General features: G+C 46.3%; 1 protein-coding gene across 1 annotated transcript in view; it reads left to right on the top strand.

Moving 5' to 3' along the window:
• Positions 1-20,659, top strand: part of WNT3A (Wnt family member 3A) — a 131,465-nt gene extending 110,806 nt beyond the window's left edge. The window contains exons 3-4 of the mRNA XM_084855112.1: positions 17,728-17,993; positions 20,180-20,659. Coding sequence (XP_084711238.1) covers positions 17,728-17,993; positions 20,180-20,659 — 746 coding nt within the window. The remainder of the gene's footprint in view (positions 1-17,727; positions 17,994-20,179) is intronic.
• The last annotated feature ends 1,579 nt before the right edge of the window (positions 20,660-22,238 follow it).

The following is a 22,238-nucleotide window of genomic DNA, read 5'->3' as shown; positions in this document are numbered from 1 at the left end:
CCTGATGTTCAGCCGGAATCTGGCTTCCTGTAACTTGAGCCCATTATTCCATGTCCTGCATTCTGGGATGATCGAGAAGAGATCCTGGCCTTCCTCTCTGGGACAACCTTTCATCCCTTCCTTTCCAGGAGGTGTGTTTACAGTGATCTCCATTGCAGTTCTCTGTTGTAATAGCCTTCCCCTAGAAGTCCCTACCAAGTGAAGTGTGTTCAGTCGCATGCAGGAAGATGTTATAGAGTGCTTTATTTAGAACATACTAATGGCTACTGTGGGTTACCTGTGGCATTTGGGAGACAGAGGGCCCTTCCTGGCTGATCAAAGCTGCTGTGGCTGGCCCGTATAAATCGATTTCTAAGGTGGCTAATGCTTACTTGATAGAGGTTATAGTTCCCTCTGCCTTGCAGGAGGTCATGATGCTTATTATTATTATTATTATCATCATCAACAACAACAACAACAATTTAAACAATTGAGAGTATAATCAAATTTATCAACAAAACCAGCAAATATCACAAGGTTCCCCAAAACACAAAAGGTTGCACGTTCTCTTGATTCTTGATACACCAATACATTACAAATAAGGACCACTTTTCTATAAATCTATTATTTTGTTGTCTTCCCTCTCTAACCAGTACTATGTTAGTTAACTTAACCATATATATTATTTCCCATACTTTGATAATCCAGTCATCAACTGTGGGGACTTTCATTTTTTTCCAATTTGCTGATATCAACATTCTGGCAGCTGTTAATAAATGCACTATCATCTCTATGTCATCAGATGGAACAACTTCCTTTACATAGCCAAAGAGAATAACTATTGGATCCAAAGGTAGTCTATACCCTGATATAATCTCAATTTCATCTATTATCTTTAGCCAATAATCCTTAATCATTGGGCAAAACCAAAAAACATGGGCCACATCTGCGGTAGGCATTTTACATCTCCAGCATAGTGCTACCCCTTCTTGAAGAAATCCACTTTGGTTCTGGTAGATTTGAACCACTGCGTGGTATCAACTCCGCTATTTGGGGGCAAAGGGCTGGAACAAGTAGTTCTGAGTGACCTGGTTTCAATTCTGACCTGGTTACAAGAATGAAATCACCTTTATAACCGTAGTGGATGACCTGTGCTGAGAAGGAGGGAGGGAGCTACCACGTTGGTTCTCTAGGCCCTCTTAGTGGCTTTTGATACCATCTATCATGGTATCATCCTGGGGTCCAGGCTTGGGGCATGGTGTTATAGTGGCTCAAGTCCTTTCTAGAGGGGTATTCTGAGATGGTGGTGCGTGTCCTTTGGATTATGGGGTGCATCAGGGTTCCATCTTCACCTCCATGTTCTTCAACTTATACATGAAACTTCGGGGAGACATTATCCAGAGGTTTTGACTTAAATGTCACCAATATGTGGATGATACTCAGCTATACTTCCATTTCCATCAACTGAGACTGAGTTCATCAAAATACGTTCTTAAAAAAAAAAAAAAAGTTTCTGTGATGCAAATTTGTAGGTGAGGTGAAATTTAAACTAAGGACATGTGAGCCCGGGGTTTACAACCTTTCTTTATATTACTATCTTGAAGAATGAAAGCAAACAACACCCTAAAATCAATATACAAAACTGGGAATGATCTTATGCCTTGATATCCAGCCACATCTTGCTTTCATAAAATCAGGCAACAGCAGCCGCAAGGTCACAAATGAAAGATAATGTTGTTTGCTGTCTCTCGGATGAACATATTCATGAATATGTTCAAGAAGTATGTCGCACAGTAAAGGGGAGAGGGTAGCAAAATTGTCAATTCTTGTGAACCACCCAGAGAGAGTCAGTGATTGGGCGGTATAGGAATGTAATTAATTAATTAATTAATAACTGTGATAATGTGTAACAAGAGGGAGAGGCAAGGTGTGGGTGCTGTTCGATGTGTGCTGCGCACTGGCTTCTGCAGCTTGATAGCGCTTGAGTGAGCATGTGTAAGGTAGGAAAGGTCTTGTTGTTGTTGTTCAGTCGTTCAGTCGTGTCCGACTCTTCGTGACCCCATGGACCATAGCACGTCAGGCCTTCCTGTCCTGCGCTCTCTCCCGGAGCGTGCTCAAGTTCATATTCATTGCATCCGTGATGCTATCTAGCCACCTCATCCTCTGCCGTCCCCTTCTCCTTTTGCCTTCAGTCTTTCCCAGCATCAGGGTCTTTTCCAGGGAGTTTTCTCTTCGCATTAGGTGGCCAAAATACTGGAGCTTCAGCTTCATTATCTGTCCTTCCAATGAGCACTCAGGGTTGATTTCCTTTAGGATGGACTGATTTGACCTCCTTGCAGTCCAGGGCACTCGTAATAGTCTTCTCCAGCACCACAGTTCGAAAGCATCAATTCTTCGGCGCTCAGCCTTCCTTATAGTCCAGCTCTCACAGCCATACATTACTACTGGGAAAACCATAGCTTTGATTAGACGGACCTTTGTCGGCAAGGTGATGTCTCTGCTTCTTACTATGCTGTCTAGGTTGGCCATAGCTTTCCTCCCAAGGAGCAAGCGTCTTTTAATTTCATGGCTACAGTCACCGTCTGCGGTGATCTTGGAGCCCAAGAAAGTAAAATATGTCACTGCTGCCATTTCTTCCCCTTCTATATGCCAGGAAGTGATGGGGCCAGATGCCATGATCTTCGTTTTTTTAATGTTGAGTTTCAAACCAGCTTTTGCACTCTCCTCTTTCACCCTCAACAAGAGGCTCTTTAGATCCTCTTCGCTTTCTGCCATTAGGGTGGTATCGTCTGCATATCGGAGGTTGTTGATAATTCTCCCAGCAATCTTAATTCCGACCTCTGATTCATCCAACCCGGCATTTCTCATGATGTACTCTGCATATAAGTTAAATAAGCAGGGTGACAATATGCAGCCTTGTCATACTCCTTTCCCAATTTTGAACCAATCGGTTGTTCCATGTCTGGTTCTTACTGTTGCTTCTTGACCCTCGTACAGGTTTCTCAGGAGACAGGTAAGGTGGTCTGGTACTCCCATCACTTTCAGAATTTGCCACAGTTTGTTGTGATCCACACAATCAAAGGCTTTAGCGTAGTCAATGAAGCAGAAATAGACGTTTTTCTGGAATTCTCTTGCTTTCTCCATGATGCAGCGAATGTTGGCGATTTGATCTCTAGTTCCTCTGCCTCTTCGAAACCCAGCTTGTACTTCCGGTAGTTCTCGGTTCGCATACTGCTGAAGCCTAGCTTGTAGGATTTTGAGCATCACCTTGCTGGCATGTGAAATGAGCGCAATTGTGCGGTAGTTTGAACACTCTTTGGCGTTGCCCTTCTTTGGAATTGGAATGTAAACTGACCTTTTCCAGTCTTGTGGCCACTGTTGAGTGTTCCAGATTTGTTGGCATATTGAATGCAGCACTTTAACAGCATCATCTTTTAGGATTTTAAATAGCTCGGCTGGAATACTGTCATCTCCGCTAGCTTTGTTGTTACTAATGCTTCCTAAGGCCCACTTGACTTCACTCTCTAGGATGTCCGGCTCAAGTTCAGTGACCGCACTATCGTGGCTATCAGGGACATTCAGATCTTTCCTGTATAGTTCTTCTGTGTATTCTTGCCACCTCTTCTTAATCTCATCTGCTTCTGTGAGGTCCCTGCCTTCTTTGTCCTTTATCATGCCCGTCTTTGCACAAAACGTTCCCTTGAGATCTCCAATTTTCTTGAAGAGATCTCTAGTCTTTCCCATTCTGTTGTTTTCCTCGATTTCTTTGCATTGTTCATTTAAGAAGGCCTTCTTGTCTCTCCTTGCTATTCTCTGGAACTCTGCATTCAGTTGGGTATATCTTCCCCTTTCTCCCTTGCTTTTCGCTTCCCTTCTTTCCTCAGCTACTTGTAAAGCCTCATCAGACAGCCACTTTGCTTTCTTGCATTTCTTTTTCTTTGGGATGGATTTCGTTGCTGCCTCCTGAACAATGTTACAGACCTCCGTCCATAGTTCCTCAGGCACTCTGTCTATCAGGTCTAATCCCTGAAATCTATTCCTCACCTCCACTGTATATTCATCAGGGATATGATTTAGGTCATACCTGAACGGTTTAGTGGTTTTCCCGACGTTCTTCAATTTCAGCCGAAATTTTGCAAGAAGCAGCTCATGATCTGAGCCACAGTCAGCTCCAGGTCTTGTTTTTACTGACTGTATGGAGCTTCTCCATCTTTGGCTGCAAAGGACATAATCGATCTGATTTCGATATTGACCATCTGGTGATGTCCATGTGTAGAGTCGCCTCTTGTGCTGTTGGAAAAGAGTGTTTGCTATGATCAGCGTGTTCTCTTGGCAAAACTCTATTAGCTTTTGTCCTGCTTCATTTTGTACACCAAGGCCATGCCTGCCTGTTATCCCGGTGATTTCTTGACTTCCTACTTTAGCATTCCAATCCCCTATGATGAAGAGGACATCTTTTTTTGGTGTTAGTTCTAGAAGGTGTTGTAGGTCTTCATAGAACCGATCAACCTCAGCTTCTTCGGCCTCAGTGGTTGGGGCATAGACTTGAATTACTGTGATGTTGAATGGTTTGCCTTGGATTCGTACTGAGATCATTCTATCATTTTTAAGATTGTACCCCAGTACTGCTTTTCCCACCCTTTTGTTGACTATGAGTGCTACTCCATTTCTTCTAAGGGATTCTTGCCCACAATAGTAGATATGATAGTCACCTGAATTAAATTCGCCCATGCCTGTCCATTTTAGTTCGCTGATTCCCAAGATGTCGATGTTCAATCTTGCCATCTCATGTTTGACCACCTCCAGCTTACCTTGATTCATTGATCTGACATTCCAGGTTCCTAAACAATATTGTTCTTTACAGCATCGGATTTTCTTTTCACCACCAGACACATCCACAGCTGAGTGTCCTTTCGGGTTTGGCCCAGGCGCTTCACTCTTTCTGGCGCTACTTGGAAATACCCTCTGCTCTTCCCCAGTAGCATATTGGACACCTTCCGACCTGAGGGGCTCATCTTCCGGCGTCATCTCTTTTAGCCTTGTGATACGTTCCATGGGGTTTTCTTGGCAAGAATACTGGAGTGGGTTGCCATTTCCTTCTCCAGTGGACCACATTTTGTCAGAACTCTCTGCCATGACCTGTCCGTCTTGGGTGGCCCTGCACGGCATAGCTTATGGCTTCACTGAGTTACGCAAGCCCCTTCGCCACAACAAGGCAGTGATCCATGAAGGGGAGGAAAGGTCTCCAGTACCTTTAATATTGCCATACGTAATTCCCCAGTCCCGGAGATCTACAGAGCAGGCTGTGCTCTTCTTAGCATGTCAGCTTTGACTCAGATGATGGCATAGAGCAGGACCTTCTTTCTGGTAACACCTCCACTGTGGAATGCAGGACTCAAGATGGGGCAAGGGGAAGGGGGCACTTTCCCCAGGCCTGGTGGTCCAGAGAGATGGCCGTCGTGGAAAAATCAGCCCTTTTTAAGCTCACTGGATTCCCCCAGAGCCCCTGGCTCAGCTTGCATCTGTAAGTCGAGCCACGGACTTTTTCTTGGAATTTGAGAAGTTTTCTTGGATTTTTTCCCTTAAAAGTGACATTTACACAAATTGCAGCTGCAATTTGCATAACTTGTGCAAATTGCAGCCGTAATTTGCGCAAACTGCAGCCATAATATAAGAACATAAGAAGAGCCACGCTGGCTCAGACCAATGGTCCATGTAGTCCAGCATTCTGTTCGCACAGTGGCTAACCAGCTGTCAATCTGGAACCCACAAGCAGGCCACAAGCAGGACTTAATTTGCGCAAATCACAAGTACAATTTGTACAAAACCACAGGCACAATTTACACAAATTAAGCATATCACGCCTGCAATTTGCACAAACTACAGCCAAGATTCGGTCAAGTTACGCAAATTGCAATTGCAATTTGTGTAAATGTCGCTTTAAGAAAAGGAAAAAACCTAAACTCCGTGAGCTGGCCTGACTCAGTCTGCATCAAGTGGGGCCAGATCACAGGTAAGCGAGTCAAAGTCCAGGGGGCCGAGCTGCTAAAAACTCAGCGAACATTATCCCCGGCACGGATTCCTCTGACATCCCTAGTCCAGAGGGACCCAGCCTGGGCCGCAGTGCCCGCTACCATGCACTGCAGGAGTGGAATTGAAAGCTAAGTTGTAGAACATGCTTGAGGATGTTGATTGAAGCTTATTTCTTGGTATCTATATGGAGCGTCCAGTTCTTGCAACTCTGGTGAGATTTGGGTCAGAACAGAAGTAACATTCTGCTAGCCCAGGTCCTCCTCCAAGGGAGGGAGGGAGGGAGAGATCTTGTAGAGGAGACTCTAGGATGGAGGGGTGGGGGCAGATGATGATTAACATTTATATACTGCCCTATTTGCTAAAAAGCCACCAAGGTAGTGCACAGCAATTTAAAACAATAAAACCTTAAAACAATAAAAACAAGGACATTAAAAACAATAAAGCATTAAAGCATTAAAAACAACTACATAATTTAAAAGGCTAAATTAAAAATATGTGTCTTCACACCCTTTCTAAAAGTGAAGAGAGTAGGACAACTAACCCCCTCATATATTTATTTATTCATTCATTCATTGCATTTCTAATCCACCCAATAACTAATGTTCTCTGGGTGGATCACAAACAATTAAAAAACTAAAATGCCACAGAACAGTAAAAAACAAAGTACAATACAAATATTTAAAAGAATAAAATACAGTACAATGCAAAACAATAAACAGCACAGGAATTGATAGAACAGCCATAAAAATCTAGAACTAGGTCTCTAAAATGCCTGAGAGCAAAGAAAGGTCTTTTTCGGGTGCTGAAAAGATAACAATGTAGGCGCCTGGCAAACCTCTTCAGGGAGTTTATTCCATAAGTGGGTTGCCACCACTGAGAAGGCCCTCTCTCTTGTAGCCACCCACCTAGCTGTCAGGGTGGAAACTGAGCCAATAGAACCCCAGAGCAGTTCTGATTCTGAAGAGGATCAGCAATCCGTGGGAGAGGAGCCCGCTCATCCCTCACAGGCACAGCTGCTGGCAGAGATTCCTCCTGCCGGCATTCCTGAGATAGCTAGTGACCCTGGTAATGAGAGAGTGCAGGAGGGGGGCTTGCTAGACACTCGACGCAGACGCAGGGAGCGACGAGTGATGAGGGGCGCGGAAAGGAGGCTTAGCGCCCCTTTGGCGTGCAAGCAACAGCCGCCTCCCGTGCACCCAAGGGAAAGAGGGAGGATCTCTCCCTAGCCCATAAGTTCAGGGTCTTCAAGTGATTCTCCTTCAAACGGGGACCAACTGCCTACCTGGAGCATAGGCTACTCTGCTGTTCATTGCTTAGTCGCTGGTGATTAGCATCTGAAAGAGTCATTAAGTTGTAAAAGGATTAAAGCCTTGAAAATAATCCTTTCGTCTGTGTCTTGAGTTGGCTATTGGAGTGTACTGAAAGAGGCCGCTAGGGCGCTCCTGACACTAGCTTCCTTTGGCAGGGGCACCCAGAGGAGAGCCTCTGAAGATGACCCAAGGGTCCGGGCAGGTTCATGTGGGAGGAGACATTCCTTTAGATACATTGAAAGTATTTGTGAGGGGGTGGCAACACACATGCCAGCCATGCCTCCCCCCACTGGCCACATGTCTGTAGAACCAATGTGGTGTAATGGTTAGAGTGTTGGAATGGGACTGGCAAGGTCCAGATTCCAGTCCTCACTTGCCCATGTAGCTCACTGGGTGACTTTGGGGCCAGTCACTGACCCTCCGCACAACCTACCTCACAGGGTTGTTGTGAGGATAAAATGGAGAGGAGGAGACTGTGTAAGCTGCCTTGGGGTCCTTGCAAGGGGGAAAAGGGCAGGATATAAAATATAATAATAAATAAGTAATGTCCATTCCCATCTGTTTTAAGCTTGTTTTAATCCAGCATTATTGCTGTGTGGTTATCATACGGTTAGGGTTTTCTACTTTCATCTTTTGAATTTCATACGTTGGTTTGGGTGCTGTTTATGGGAGAGAGTGAGGCTTGTTGAAAATGGCTAGACAAATAAGAAATGTAAATTACTCTGATGGATTCACTGATGGGTTGAAAAATATTCAAATGGTGCCAATTTGTCCTACTAGAGTTCTTGAGACAGCTTACAAATATAATACAACGAAAAAATATTATATAAAATTAACACTGTTAAAATAACTTAAAGCCATTTTAAAGACAGGAGGCAAACAGCCCAGAAAGAATCAGAATAGAGCTGCGACAGATAACCAAACATTTTAGGGACAGTCCCATAAAATGGATTCTCCTTCTGTGCTGATTATATTAAGACTACAAGGTAATACATCTAAGACTTTCTTTTGAAAATTATTTTTGATAAATAATGTTGAGGGTAACATCCATGGGATAAGATATTGGTACATTACATGGAGAGAGAGGCAGAGTAATCCTAACCCCCCTTGGATGGCTTTCCAGGAGGGGTAGAATGTGGCAGGGATCTTCCTCCACCAGCAGAGATTGGTTCTGCCCGTAGGGGGTGCCGTCTTCCCCGCAACAGCCCATTTTCTCCTTTGAAGAGGTCCACGGTAATCTTCCCGAGGTAGGCCCTGAAGTGGGCCATTCCAAGGGTGGCAGCAGGCCAGATTTGCTGGATCTCAAGCCCTTCCATTCTCTTGAGAGAAGTCTGGACTGGGACCCTCAGTTACGCCAGCCTGGAGGTGGGAGAGCTAATTCCCCCTTTGCTTTCGGGGGGGGGGGGTTAAAAAAAATCTGCTGAGCGTAAAAGTCAGGCGAAGCTGTTGCTTCCTCAACCCTGCACACACACCCCTCCTGCCCTAGCTGGTGCAAGCCAGCAGGGCTTTGAAAGCAGCGGGGGGCCTATTACCTTAAGACCCTGCTTGCTGGCTTCCTAGAAGGATTTGGCTGGCCACGTTGGAAACATGATGCTAGACGAGATGGTCCTTTGGTCTGATCTTGCAGGGCTCCTCATGTCCTTATCTTGCTACGACGTATTATATGTGATCATATTTGACACAAAGCACTTGCTTCTTCTTTGCAAATCAATGGACATCAAAGCATACACACACACACACACACTCCTTTAAAATAAATAGAAACTGTAAATAGCCATTAATTTTGACTTGGATGTATTTATTTATTTATTTCAATTCATTTCTATACTGCCCAGTAGCCGGAGCTCTCTGGGTGTTTCACAAAAATTAAAACCACAAAGCATAGCATAAACAATATAAAATATGAAGCTTGAAGCTACAATATAAGAGTACAACCAGAATAAATCTTAGCAGCAGCGCAGAGATTTAAAATACAGATTTAAAACAGCAGAGCTAAAAGACTAGAGTGCTAAAAGGCTGGGAAAATAAAAAGGCCTTCACCTGGCACTGAAAAGAGCACAGAGTAGGTGCCAGGCGAGCCTCCCTCAGAAGCTCATTCCGCAGCCAGGCTGCCACAGCAGAAAAGGCCCTCTTCCTAGCAGCCATCCGCCTCACTTCCTTTGGCAGGGGCTCCCGAAGTGGGTGGACTGGAACCATTGCATTTATATGGTTCCAGTCCACCCACTGATCACTCAGAGATGCTTGAAATGAGGAGCAACCATCCCCGAAATCTTTGTTCTTTGCACAGTTTGGGCTTGCCTGTTTTTTTGCCAAATGTCCACAGTTCCATCCAAATGAGCTCAAGCAGCAGTGCCAGGAAAGGTCTTGCCTTTGGCTGCCAGACATAGCAGGTCTTAAGCCAGGTGGACCAAAGACATGTCTGTGTAACTAAGCATGCCTTCTTGAACCTTCCGAGTATCATAGAATCATAGAATAGAATCATAGAATAGTAGGGTTGGAAGGGGCCTACAAGACCATCAAGTCCAACCCCCTGCTCAATGCAGGAATCCAAGTCAGAGCATCCCTGACAGATGGCTGTCCAGCCTCGTCTTGAACGCCTCCAGTGTGGGAGAGCCCACCACCTCCCTAGGGAATTGGTTCCATTGTCGTATTGCTCTAACAGTCAGGAGGCTTTTCCTGATGTTCAGCCGGAATCTGGCTTCCTGTAACTTGAGCCCATGATTCCGTGTCCTGCACTCTGGGATGATCGAGAAGAGATCCTGGCCTTCCTCTCTGTGACAACCTTTCCAGTACTTGAAGAGCGCTGTCCTATCTCTCCTCAGTCTTCTCTTCTCAAGGCTAAACATGCCCAGTTTTTTCAGTCTCTCTTCATAGGGCTTTGTTTCCAGTCCCCTGATCATCTTTGTTGCCCTCCTCTGAACCCTCTCCAGCTTGTCTGCATCCTTCTTAAAGTGCGGTGCCCAGAACTGGACACAGTACTCCAAATGAGGCCTAACCAGTGCTGAGTAGAGGAGGACTAGTATTTCCCGGGATTTGGAAGCTGTGCTTCTATTAATGCAGCCCAAAATAGCATTCGCCTTTTTTGCAGCCACATCACATTGTTGGCTCATACTCAGCTTGTGATTTACAACAATTCCAAGATCCTTCTCGCTTGTAGTCCCCACAATGGCACACAGAGGGACATTCAGCTGTGCAACACTTCTGTTACACCTTGCGTCTTCAGAGAACCAGTGGTGCCAACAGGGCAGGACTTTGGGGGAGAGGTCCTGGCCCCACTCAGGAGAATGAAGAGGAGGCCTCCCAGGTGCAACTGGGATGGCTAGTCTTACCACATCTGAAGGAAGTGAAGTAATACACATCTAAAGAGGGGGGCCCCGTCAAACCATTAAGTCAGGGCCAGCCCTACCATGAGGCAGAGCAAAGCAGCTGCCTTAGGTGGCAAATGCTAGGAGGCAGGGAATAGCGGTGAGCTATTGGAGGGCACTGTGTATGCCAGGCACCCTGCCCTTCAGTAGCCTGCTGCACTCCGGTGGAGTGGAGGACACTGTCCCATTGCCAGTGTGGAAATCAGCTGCCAGTCCAGTCGGCTTTTGTATATCGAATGGGAGGAAGGCAGCCATCTTGTCTTTGCCTTAGACAGCAACAATGTCTTGGGCCAGCCTCGCATTAAGTCCAGAATCTAAAATTACCCAACTGCACACCTGGAAAGAAGTGCTTGTGTGTGCAGTGAGACAAAAAGGAATGTTAAAAATTAAAGACTTCTGTAAGAAGTCCAGCACGGCCACCTACTGAGGAGCCTACCTGATGCTTCTCTGTATGTCTCGCTGCTTTTCTTCTAATCAGGCTCCAATCAGCATGAGATATTGTTCTGATCTGATTGCTTGCTTGCACTGAATGTGACTGAAGGAACCCAGGGCAGATGCACAGCAGAAAACCTTCTCTCAGAGGAGCTGCACCCTGAAATGTCCCGCCAGTTTCAGGGTGTCACACTGCCCAGGTCCATCAGGGCCGTAACGTTTCCCTTTGGGGCTTTATTTATTTCGTGGCCAGATCAAACTTTGCTCTGCCAAAATGTAGCCACCGCCACAGCTTTGTCATTAGCTTGCTGTAGACCGTCAACAGTACAAGACTCCGGCAGTAATCGACACACCATCAGATGCGCTGGATCTTGGGTTTCAGTCTCCACACTCACATAATGTATTGTCGTCAACCAGCAACCCCCACTGAACTAAATTCGTCTTACACCTTGGTACCTCCACCCTCATCCTATTCATTGTCCTCCAAACTATATAAGGGAGAGTATTTCCAGTGGCCATTTCTTCCTTCGTTAAAATACTCAAGTCGGTACGCTCATTCCTCCATTTACTTATCCGATTCTGTTCTTTGATCCCCTCTAGGATATTAGTTCTTGACATGAAGCTCTTTCTAGATCTCTTTCTAGACCCTTTTGGGGCTGTCCAGGATTAAACATGCATCGAGTCATTTTAGTTTAGTAAGGTTGCAATCCTATGCATGTTTAAACAGAAAGAAGTCCTACAACTCCCAGCATTCCCCAGTCAGCCAAATGGTAGGACTTTTTTCTGTCTAAATATGCAAAGGATTGCGCCCTAAGGTAATCTGTTTTCTGATTTGCATGTGTTTTGTTTTCTTTGTAACTGATGTTGCCTGCTCTGATGGAGCAGAATAGAATGTAAGTAAATACTTTTTACTTACCTGAATATTTACCTACATAAGCAAAGAAGTACTTATTTACTTATGTATTGCCATAGCTCAGTAGGGGAGCATTTGCTTGGCACGCAGAGGGTCACAGGTTCAATCCCTCACATCTACAGATAAAGGGATCAGGTAGCAGGTGATGGGAAAATACCTTTGACTGCCTGAGAGCCTGGAAAGATGCTGCCGGTGAGAGCAGATGATACTGGATGGAAAAAATAGTCTGACCTGGTATCAGTGTCTAAGCAGACGGATGGATAAAAGACATGGTTGCCATATCCCATCCCTTATGAAGTTGTGGAAGGGGGTGGGGAGAGAGATCTGGAGGTATCCCCACAGGTGGCTCCAGGTTTGAGGGAGTCCCAGGCAAAGTGCCCTTTGGTGGGACCTCTCTTCTTGTGCTGGGCCCTGGCGGACCTGCCCGGCAGTAGTACCAGCCACAGCAACACTCTAAGCAGCACCAGGTAGCTGAGAGCTGCCACTCAGAGAACCAAGCCGGGGGTGCGCTGGGCGGGAATTACAGGGACGGTGGTGGGCCCTACCAGGCCTTTGGGGCCCAGGCAGCTGCCCAAGGATGCCCGTGCTGGCGCCAACCTTGGCTATCCATTTTGGTGAGGCACACGGCATTTAGCCTCTGCAACCTATGCAAAGGGAACTGGTTTCACAGGCCTTTCTTTTCAGAAAGGCCTGCCTTCTCTTTCCCCACCCACCACCTCCGTAATACTTTTCCAAGGCATTCCTTGCCTCTGCCTCTCCCAGCCCCCCACCCCCAGAAGCCAGGCCTCCCCATCAAGCGCACCCCAGACAAGACGTCCAGTTCCACCCATGGATTTCCTAGAAGCCTCGGAAGGAGCCGCTGGAGGGCTTCAGCGTTTGGGGGCGAGGCGTGCGAAGCGCTGTGGGTTTTTTGCGCTCCCCTGTCAGGAATGCTCTCCGTTCCCTCTAGGTAAGGATTCCTCCCCATCCGCCTGCTCCCTGCCAGCTGACTTTCCAGAACGGCCTCGTCTCAAGTCGCGACCTGCTGCCTGCCTCTTCCGCAGCTCCCAAGAACCACCCAGGCTGGCTGACAAATAAGCTCCCCGCTCTCCCGCCTCCTTATCTCCGCGGAGGCTCTTACATTTTTATATGGCACCTTAATAACCCCTTATTTCCATTACAAGTGCGTGCTTTTCCTCCTGTTTATCTCCATCTCCGAGGCCAGGCTTTCTCTGGTCTCGCAGCCCTGCAGCGCCTCAGGCAAGCTCTTCTGAGCTAAAGAGGGTCAGGCCTGCTATTAGCCATGGGGGGCGGCGAGGGTTAGGGAAGGAACCAATCTCCCGCTCATGGCAGGAGGCTATTCAAAAATATCTGGAGCCTTCCCCCTCCCCCTGTCAAAGCTGAACCCAGTGCCCCAGCCACGAGGGAGGTAAATCCAGTGGTCTAATTGCTTACTTCAGAGATATGCCGATAGCTCCCTTGAGCAAAGATGTTTCACAGGTGTGAGGCCTGGGACTCCAATTTGGGATGCCAAAACTGGGCCTTCTTGCACAGTGCAGTAGAAGCACACTTACACATTTCCCGATCCGCACCATGGGTGTAACACACGCAGTAGGACGGATCTGCTTTGTCTGCCTTACAAAACCAAATCGATTTGAATCTGGAGCAGGAGCAATTTGGCTTCCCCTAAAGAAGAGCGGGTCTTGTAAGTCTGTTGTGGAGAGGAAGCTGAGAATACGGTACAATGCATTCATGAGGAGTCATAGCAATTTATACAAGATGGTTACTGGTTTTCACTTTGTACTGTAGACATGGAAGTGGCTCAATGGCCCCGTGATTGCCGTGCGTGAAGATGGCCATAGATTTTGAAAGAGGGACGCATGGCTTCCAATAATAAAGGCAAGCTTAAGACTAAGGGCCCATGCCTGAACTCTCTGGGCAATGTGAAACTAGAGTGCACTCCCTGGGCCTCGAGTGATGGAAAGCTTCAGCTGATGCAGAACACCACTGTCCAAATCTAACCCATTCTCCAGCATCCAACCTGATTTTGTGTGGACTAGTTCCAGGCATAATTTAAAGAGTTGTTTTTGACCTATAACATGGTTTTGGGCCCAAGATATAGAATGCGTCCCATTGCAACATCTTAGTTAACCTGAGGTGCCATCTTAATAACACCTGTGTGCCACCTTCAAACAACAAGAGCAAAAGGAAGGACCCTTGGAGACTTTAGGAAATGATTTAAAACTTACGCAAAATGTGAAGACTTAAAAGATGTCTTATCAAGTGCTATTAGATGAAATAGCTAAATGGAACCTTCATATGCAAGGGAAGTTTACCTCTAAGTATTGGGTTAGGCAACCGTGGAAGGGGCTATTGCGATCATACCCTGCCCGTAGGCTTTCCACAGGCATTTGGCTGGCCATGCTGGGAAGAGGGTTAGGGTAAGCACTTGCACATTGCCAGAAAAGAGGAAATGCATCACCAAAAAAAGAAGACACCAAATTGCACAACATTTGCATGTGCTAATTCCTATGTACTGATGCAAATTTAGAAATAATAACTGTAATTTAAATAGAAATGCAATACCATAGTGGAGAAGACTAACTAATGACCTGTGTCCAGGTGGTAACTGTTGATGGGCAACTTCAAGGCCCCTGATTCCCCTTCTTATTGTTCTTTGTCTTTAAACTGGACTTGGACTGGACAGAGGACACCTTCAAATAGAGGACTGCCCTCTGGCAGCTCTTCAAATAGAGGGCTGTCCTCCGAAAAGTAGGACACCTGGCCACCCTAGGAGGCTGGTTTAGATGGACTTTAGGCCAACTCTAGCACTGTTCTAGTGTTGCTAGGATCTTTCTCTTTGTTTTGGCTTTGGAGGGGGCATGGTTACATTTGCAGAGGGCTGTCCAGGTGGGTGGGATGGGGTTAAAATCTGTTGAAGCTAGTGTTTTAGGATTTTTAACTCAGTAGGATTGTAATTGGTTGCTACCCACTCCAAGCCCTTGGGATGTGGCAGGCTTACCTCTTGTGCCCGGTTCACACATGCAGGCCCATACAGTCTGATGGACTGCAATGTCAAGAGATTATTTGCATGTGCAACTGGGGCCCATCCTGCACATTGCCTCATTGAACTCATACAGTCATTGAACTCATACAGTCATTGCACAGGATTGCAATATAAAGATCCTCCTTCAGTTTTCAAAATATGGCAGGTGTGTGGAGGCGAGATGATCAGAGCAGGTGGCCTCTGGAAACAGATTAAGAACAGAAGAAGAGCCCTGCTGGATCAGACCCAGGGTCCATCTAGTCCAGCATTCTGTTCACACAGTGGCCGATCACCTGTCGACTGGGAACTCACAAGCACGGCATGAGCACAACAGCACCCTCCCACCCATGTTCCGCAGCAACTGGTGTACTTATGCTCACTGCCTCTGGTACTGGAGGTAGCACATGGCCATCAGGACTAGTAGCCATTGATAGCCTTTTCCTCCCAGAATTTGTCTGACCTTTTTAAAGCCATCCAAATCACTACATCTGTGGTAGCGAATTCCATAGTTTAACTCTGCGCTGTGTGAAGAAGTCCATCCTTTGATCTGTCCTGAATCTGCCACCAATCAGCTTCCTGGGATGACCCCTTTGGGCTCTAGTATTTGGAGAAAAATGTCTCCCTACCCACATTCTCCACATCATGTATCATTTTGTACACCTCTACCCTGTCTCCCCTTACCCTCCTTTTTTCCAAGCTAAACAATCCCAGCTGTTGTAACCTTCCCTCATAGGAGAGATGCTTGATCATTTTAGTTGCCCTTTTCTGCTCTTTTTCCAGCTCTACAATATCTTTTTTTATGGGTGATGACCAGAACTGTACACAGTATTCCAAGTGTGGTCGCACCATGAATTTGTATAGGGGCGGTATGATATTGGCAGTTTTATTCTCCATTCCTTTTCTAATTATGCCTAACATGGACTCATGGAGTTTGCCTTTTTTACAGCAGCCGCACACTGGGTTGACATTTTCACCGAGCTGCCCACCACACCCCAAGATCCCTTTCTTGGTTGGTCACCACCACTAGCTCAGATCCCATCAGGTTATACTTGAAGTTGGGATTTTATTGCCCAGTGTGCATCACTTTACACTTTACAGATTGACCGGTGGATTCACCGTCCTTTCCAGGCTTCTTTAGACAAGTCTGAAAAAGCAGCTGGCAGGCATGCGTTGGTGTAGCGATACCACAAAACTGTGTTTCCTGTTCTGCAGGATAACTGTCCTTCTGCAAAGAAAGCTCCACGGCCAACTTCGTGGGGAAACTTCCACCCCCTGCCCATTTTTGTTCAGTGAAGTGACTCTTCGTTATCAGAAGGAAGGATCACAAAGCTATTTTCCTCTTGAGGTCTTTTCAGATTATCGGTTTTTATCGATTCGATATATGGACACTCTGCAAGCCGTCCACCCAGATGCTATTCCCGCAGATTCTGTTGCAAAACAAGCCCTCAAAGAGTTATCCCACCTCACCACAAGCAGCATCCACAGAAATTCAATAAAATCACTATAAAGAGAATTGAACCAAGGTGCTAATTCCCAAGGCATTTCAAGTGAGTTTCATTTCTTCAGGGCAGAGGCGTGGAACCTCTTTCAGCCCAAATTCAATTTCACAGAAGTTCTCAGGGCCTGCATTCCAGTAGTGGGTGCGGCCAAAGGCAAAATTGGTGGGGCCAAAATCATGCCCCCACCGCCGCCGCCGCCGCTTCTTTAAAGGTTTCTACCCTTAAAGATGGGTTAATTTCAAATAAATTTAAAATTAAAAATCCAAAAATGCCGGTATATTTTAGCTTGATGCCTGTGACTAAGTCTTAGGAGAAGCATTTCAGCCTTTTAGAATGGGAAGAAAACCACACCAAATCGGGACGACCGCCAAATGGTCAGCCATCAGAGGAAAGGGGTTCTGGGCCAGGGGAAAGGGTGGTGACCATCTGGGGAACCCAGGAGGGCCAGATTGGAACATCAGGTGGTCCAGATTTGGCCTGCAGGCCTGAGGTTCAACACATTTTCAGCAGTATATCTTTTCAGTACCAAAGGCTGGGGGTATAAAACTGGGAATAGATTGGCCATCACCTTCATGTCCTGCTGATGAGCTTCCAGAGGGGTATTTGGCTGGCTGCTGTTGGAATGCTGGACTTAATGGGCTCCCTTGGTCTGAACCAGGAATGCATGTTCAGATGTTACATCAGTGTTTCCCTAACAATTACAATTTGTCTGACACACTTTTTTTTTTCTACCTCCAACTTAAAATCAAAGACACAGTTCCTTCATGCCTTCTTAAATTTGCATCCTGCTTTTTCAAGCAGAGTTCGCAATGCAGTCTTTACACCCTCCACCTTACACCCAAAACGTCTAGAGTAGAGGAGCCCCCCACCCCCACCGGTGTCTGCACGAGTCACTGATCTGAATGTGCCTCCTGATTGGGCATAGGCCCAGAGCAGTAATTCACACAAAGTAGCACCAGGCAGCCCCCTGGAAATAATTCTGTTTTCCAACATTCCCAACAGATTTAATTTCCTTTTGTAATATTAGTATATATAAATGGCTTTCTATTTATTTGGCTCACCATTTTTCAGATCCAGCCTTCCGATGGTCTCCATGTTGTGTTCGGCTGAATAACCCATTTGTCTTGTCAAGTCATGGATGCTTAGCATGATGTCCCCTCTGTTCCCCTAGCCACCAGGGAGTCAGCCTTTGTTCATGCCATTGCCTCTGCCGGTGTGGCTTTTGCGGTGACCAGATCCTGCGCCGAAGGGTCGGCGACCATCTGCGGCTGCGATACACGGCACAAGGGCCCTCCTGGAGAAGGCTGGAAATGGGGAGGCTGCAGCGAGGATGTGGAGTTTGGGAGCATGGTGTCCCGGGAGTTCGCAGATGCACGAGAGAACAGGCCGGATGCTCGGTCGGCCATGAACAGACACAACAACGAAGCTGGAAGGACTGTAAGGAAAACTGATCGTGGTTTGCTCCATTGCCCCAGTGCAGCTTCCACATTACACTAACGTAGAGCTGATTGAGACAGCGTTTTTACGAAAGACACTAACACTGGGTAACACATAAGCGGGTCACGTCTCACTCGCAGTATGACACCGACCTTATGGAATGCCCTGCCCTGAAATATTCAGGAGGTAGAACTATATGGCATGGTTTTTCTGACATCTGTTAAAGACCGTCTCTTTATCCAAGCCTTCCCTGAATGATTGTACTGCCCAGTTAGTTGGTTCAGCACCGATTGTGCTTTCAGTTTTGGTTTTAACTGTTTTAAACATTGAAACATTGATGAAACATTTATTATGATGTTTTTTAATTTTTGATTGTGTAAACCACTTAATGGTCAGCAGTGTATACATCAATTAAATGAATAAATAATACAAAATCCAGTGACAAATTGCAAAATTATATGATCTACTTCTCTTGGAGTGCACCATTTCAGGATGCTGGGGGCAGTTTGTGCTTTGCTTTTTCATGGCAAACTGTTCAAGCTCCCTGCATATCAAAAACTAGCATGTCAGAAGGAAGGTTAAACTGAACCCTTCTCCCTGAAATGCCAGTATTCTACATGCAGGGATAGTTTTTCCCCCTCATGGGGAAGCATTCAAACACGCAGTCCCCCACCTGCAGCCTGAAATGGTGCACTCCAAGAAAGGCATTCCTGTGTGATTCTGCTTACTTTGTAAACTGGCACTTTGCACCACAGTCTGTGTATTAAGCTGAAACTGGCATCTTTAGAACACAGCTCCATGGCTATACTGTGACGGAGTGACTGGGTTCACACAACACAACAACCCACGCTCAAGGTAGAGTATGGATTGAACTGTGGGTTGTCATTGATCTGTGGGTTGTCATTGAAATGTGGGTTGTTGTGTGAACCTAGCTGAGCTAGCAAACCATGGTTTGTTAACCACAAGCAACCCACAGTTCACAACCCAACAACAAACCATGGCTTCTCTACGAACAAACCATGGTTTGTTACCACAGCTAGGTTCACACAACACAACAACCCACATTTCAACACAACAACCCACATTTCAACACAAAACCACAGTTCATTGACAACCCACACTCAGTCCATACTCAACATTCAGTGTGGGCTGTCGTGTTGTGTGAAGTCAGCCATTCTGTTGGGCACCTAACTCACAATCCTTGTGAGCTGCACACCTTCTTTAGGTGTGCAACTCACCAGTCCCAAGTATATAAAGCCTTGGCTTAATATTTGCAGGTTTTTGAATTAGTTGGCACTGAAGGTCTTTGCGTCCTTTTGGGGTCCAATTCTATGAGCTGAGCTGAGCTGAGCTGAGCTGATCCACATGTTATTCTCTTTATGAGGTTATGGAAGCTACACCTGGGCTGGCAGTGACAGTTGGAGTACTTAAGTTCATTCCTAGGTTGTCCTTCTCTGTGAGGGCAGCACCATCTTGGATATGCAGCAGTACTGAAGATGGTGTCTTCCTCACAGAGATGAACATTCTAGGGGAAAACATGAATGCTCCCACTCTCCTTGTACTCTATTGCTTTTGAAGTTTTTACTGCCAGAAGTATGCCAACAAACGCTCCCCATGGTGTCAGCTGCAGCAGTAACAACAGTGACAGATGATGGAGCAGTCACATGACTCTCTAGACAGGCCCAGGTCTGCCATCTTGTATTTTCCTACGCATTACGTAGCATTATGGGATTTTAGGGGGGTTGGGAATAAATGTGGAACAGAATATTAAGCGGGGGGAGGGGGGGCTCAGTTTTCCACTATCTAATCAGTCTGAGTAAACCTTAGAGTCCACTGTGTACAACATTGTTGTAAACCGCTCAGAGAGCTTCAGCTGTTGGGTGGTATAGAAAGGTAATTAATTAATCAATTAATATTCATTGGCAGCCCTAAAGATGTCAGCATAACTGCTGTGGTAGAGGAAGATTTCTGGGGCCTACACAATGAATGAGTAACAACTGTTCATTTATTGTGCTGCAAACTGGTGCTCTGTGGACATCCTAAGATGCTGAGCTACCTTGGAATGGCCAACCCTTGGAGGTTTTAAAATGCCAGTTTGACTGTTTCCTCACACGGGGAGCTCACGTTGTCCCTCCTCCTCCTGCCTTCCTCACCCCTTTCATTTCATTTCTTTTTTTCTTTTTCAGTCCATCATTGACCACATGCACCTCAAATGCAAGTGTCACGGATTGTCGGGCAGCTGTGAGGTGAAGACCTGTTGGTGGTCCCAGCCTGACTTCCGGGTCATCGGTGACTACCTCAAGGACAAATATGATAGCGCTTCCGAAATGGTGGTGGAGAAGCACAGGGAGTCCCGTGGCTGGGTAGAGACGCTGCGGCCCAAATATAACTTCTTCAAAGCCCCGACCGAGAGGGACCTTGTCTACTATGAGAATTCGCCCAACTTCTGCGAGCCGAACCCCGAAACCGGCTCCTTTGGCACCCGCGACAGAATCTGCAACGTCACCTCACATGGGATAGACGGCTGCGACCTCTTATGCTGCGGGCGTGGGCACAACACACGGACTGAGAAGAGGAAGGAGAAGTGTCATTGCATCTTCCATTGGTGTTGCTATGTCAGCTGTCAAGAGTGCATACGGGTGTACGATGTCCACACGTGCAAGTAAAGCAGAATGCCCTCAGTCATGGGAAATGAATCAGACGCAACTTTTTCTGTGGGGAAAGTCAACTTCTTGAAATTGAACGGAAACAAAAACAACAAAATATATATACACTCAAAGAGGCTAAAAACTGGTTGGCTAGAATAGGCCTAATTTCTTCTTGATTATCACATCTGGAGTTAACCTTGCAATTCCTGGCAAGCCGAGAAATGAACAAACCAACAGATTCAGCCTGGTGTCCCTACAGGAGACTGTGGTTTCTTTCACTAGTCAATGACATAGAGCTGAATAGTGGGTGTCTAGCATGTTTCCAGAAAGTTCCGGAGCCTCTGCTCTTTCCTCTCTCAACACATACAGCAAGACTTGTGCTGTTAAGTGTCCTTTGAATGTTGTGCATCTTCCTGAAACACAGCCTATTTGTGCATTTTGAGCATGGACAAAGCTTCTAGCGCAATGACTCTTAACGTTCCAGCCCAGCCCGTAGCACTATATCTCAACTGCCAAGTTTCTGTGTATAGAATTAACAACAGGTGGCGCATTGTTGTTTTTAAAGGCCCTTCGTTCAACTTCTCACAGGAACTGGAAGAACTTGCAAATCACTCTTTGTTCTGTGGAATGGCCAGAATTGTTTTTTTTTTTCTCCTGAACTGTTTGACGTAGCGCCTTGTAACATATTCATAGGAAGTGACGATCCAAACAGTACTTCCGCCATGGAAGAAAAAAGACAGAAAGTGAGGTTTCATGGTGGTGCTTGGGTGGCATGCATGTTAGACAACGTGTGATGCGGTGGCTGCTCATTGTGCCCACCATATACACACGCACATGTGTACATACGTACGTGGTGTGCAAAACCACCTCATAGCCTCAAGTGGGTTATGAAGGTAAGGCAATGTTCATTGGCTCACTTGTGTTGAGTGGGCTTCCTGCCACAAGAAACAGGATCACAGGAAACAGCTGTGGGTTTTTTAGCTAGGTATATGACACTTGTGGCTTAAATAGCCCTTGGGACCAGCAGCAACAGGGACAAAATGGCTGCCATGCCTTACTGCAATGGATAGATTGCTAAACAACCTTGTATCACAGTAATCAAGAGAATGGGGAATCACACCCTTTCACCTGCACACCCTGGGTCTTCAACAAAGCCCATACAATATGAGAAGCAAAATGTTGAAGGGATGCTCATTGTGTCCACCATCACCAGTGCTCAGGCAGGCTTCCGATCAGCTTGACTTCTTTAAAGCAGAGCCTCTTAGATGCTGTGAGCACATTGTCCCTTACCTAGATTCCTCCCCAAGAGGAATCCCAAACTGGCATGCCCTCAGTACCCGCAAGACCAAAATCTTTTGCAGCTGGCTCCTTTTTCATGCAGGCCACATGTCAGAAGGAAATTCTTCAATTCCTGCCTAGGGAGATCCTAACTTTTCAACTTTCCAGGGCAGAGAGTGAGAGAGAGAGATCCTTCTTTCCTTGGTGGCTGGCATCATGGCCATTTGGGTGGCCAAGCAGCTGAAATTGCAGGTGCTGCAATTTCACTTTTTCAGATATTCTGATTTCTTCAGGAGAGATGTTTGGGGTGCTGGTCCCT

Source organism: Heloderma suspectum, chromosome 5 (assembly GCF_057233095.1).
Source record: "Heloderma suspectum isolate Gila_16-S chromosome 5, 16-S_ref, whole genome shotgun sequence".
NCBI lineage: Eukaryota > Metazoa > Chordata > Lepidosauria > Squamata > Helodermatidae > Heloderma > Heloderma suspectum.
The sequence above is the reverse complement of the archived record's forward strand: the minus strand, read 5'-3'. Positions and strand labels throughout refer to the sequence as shown.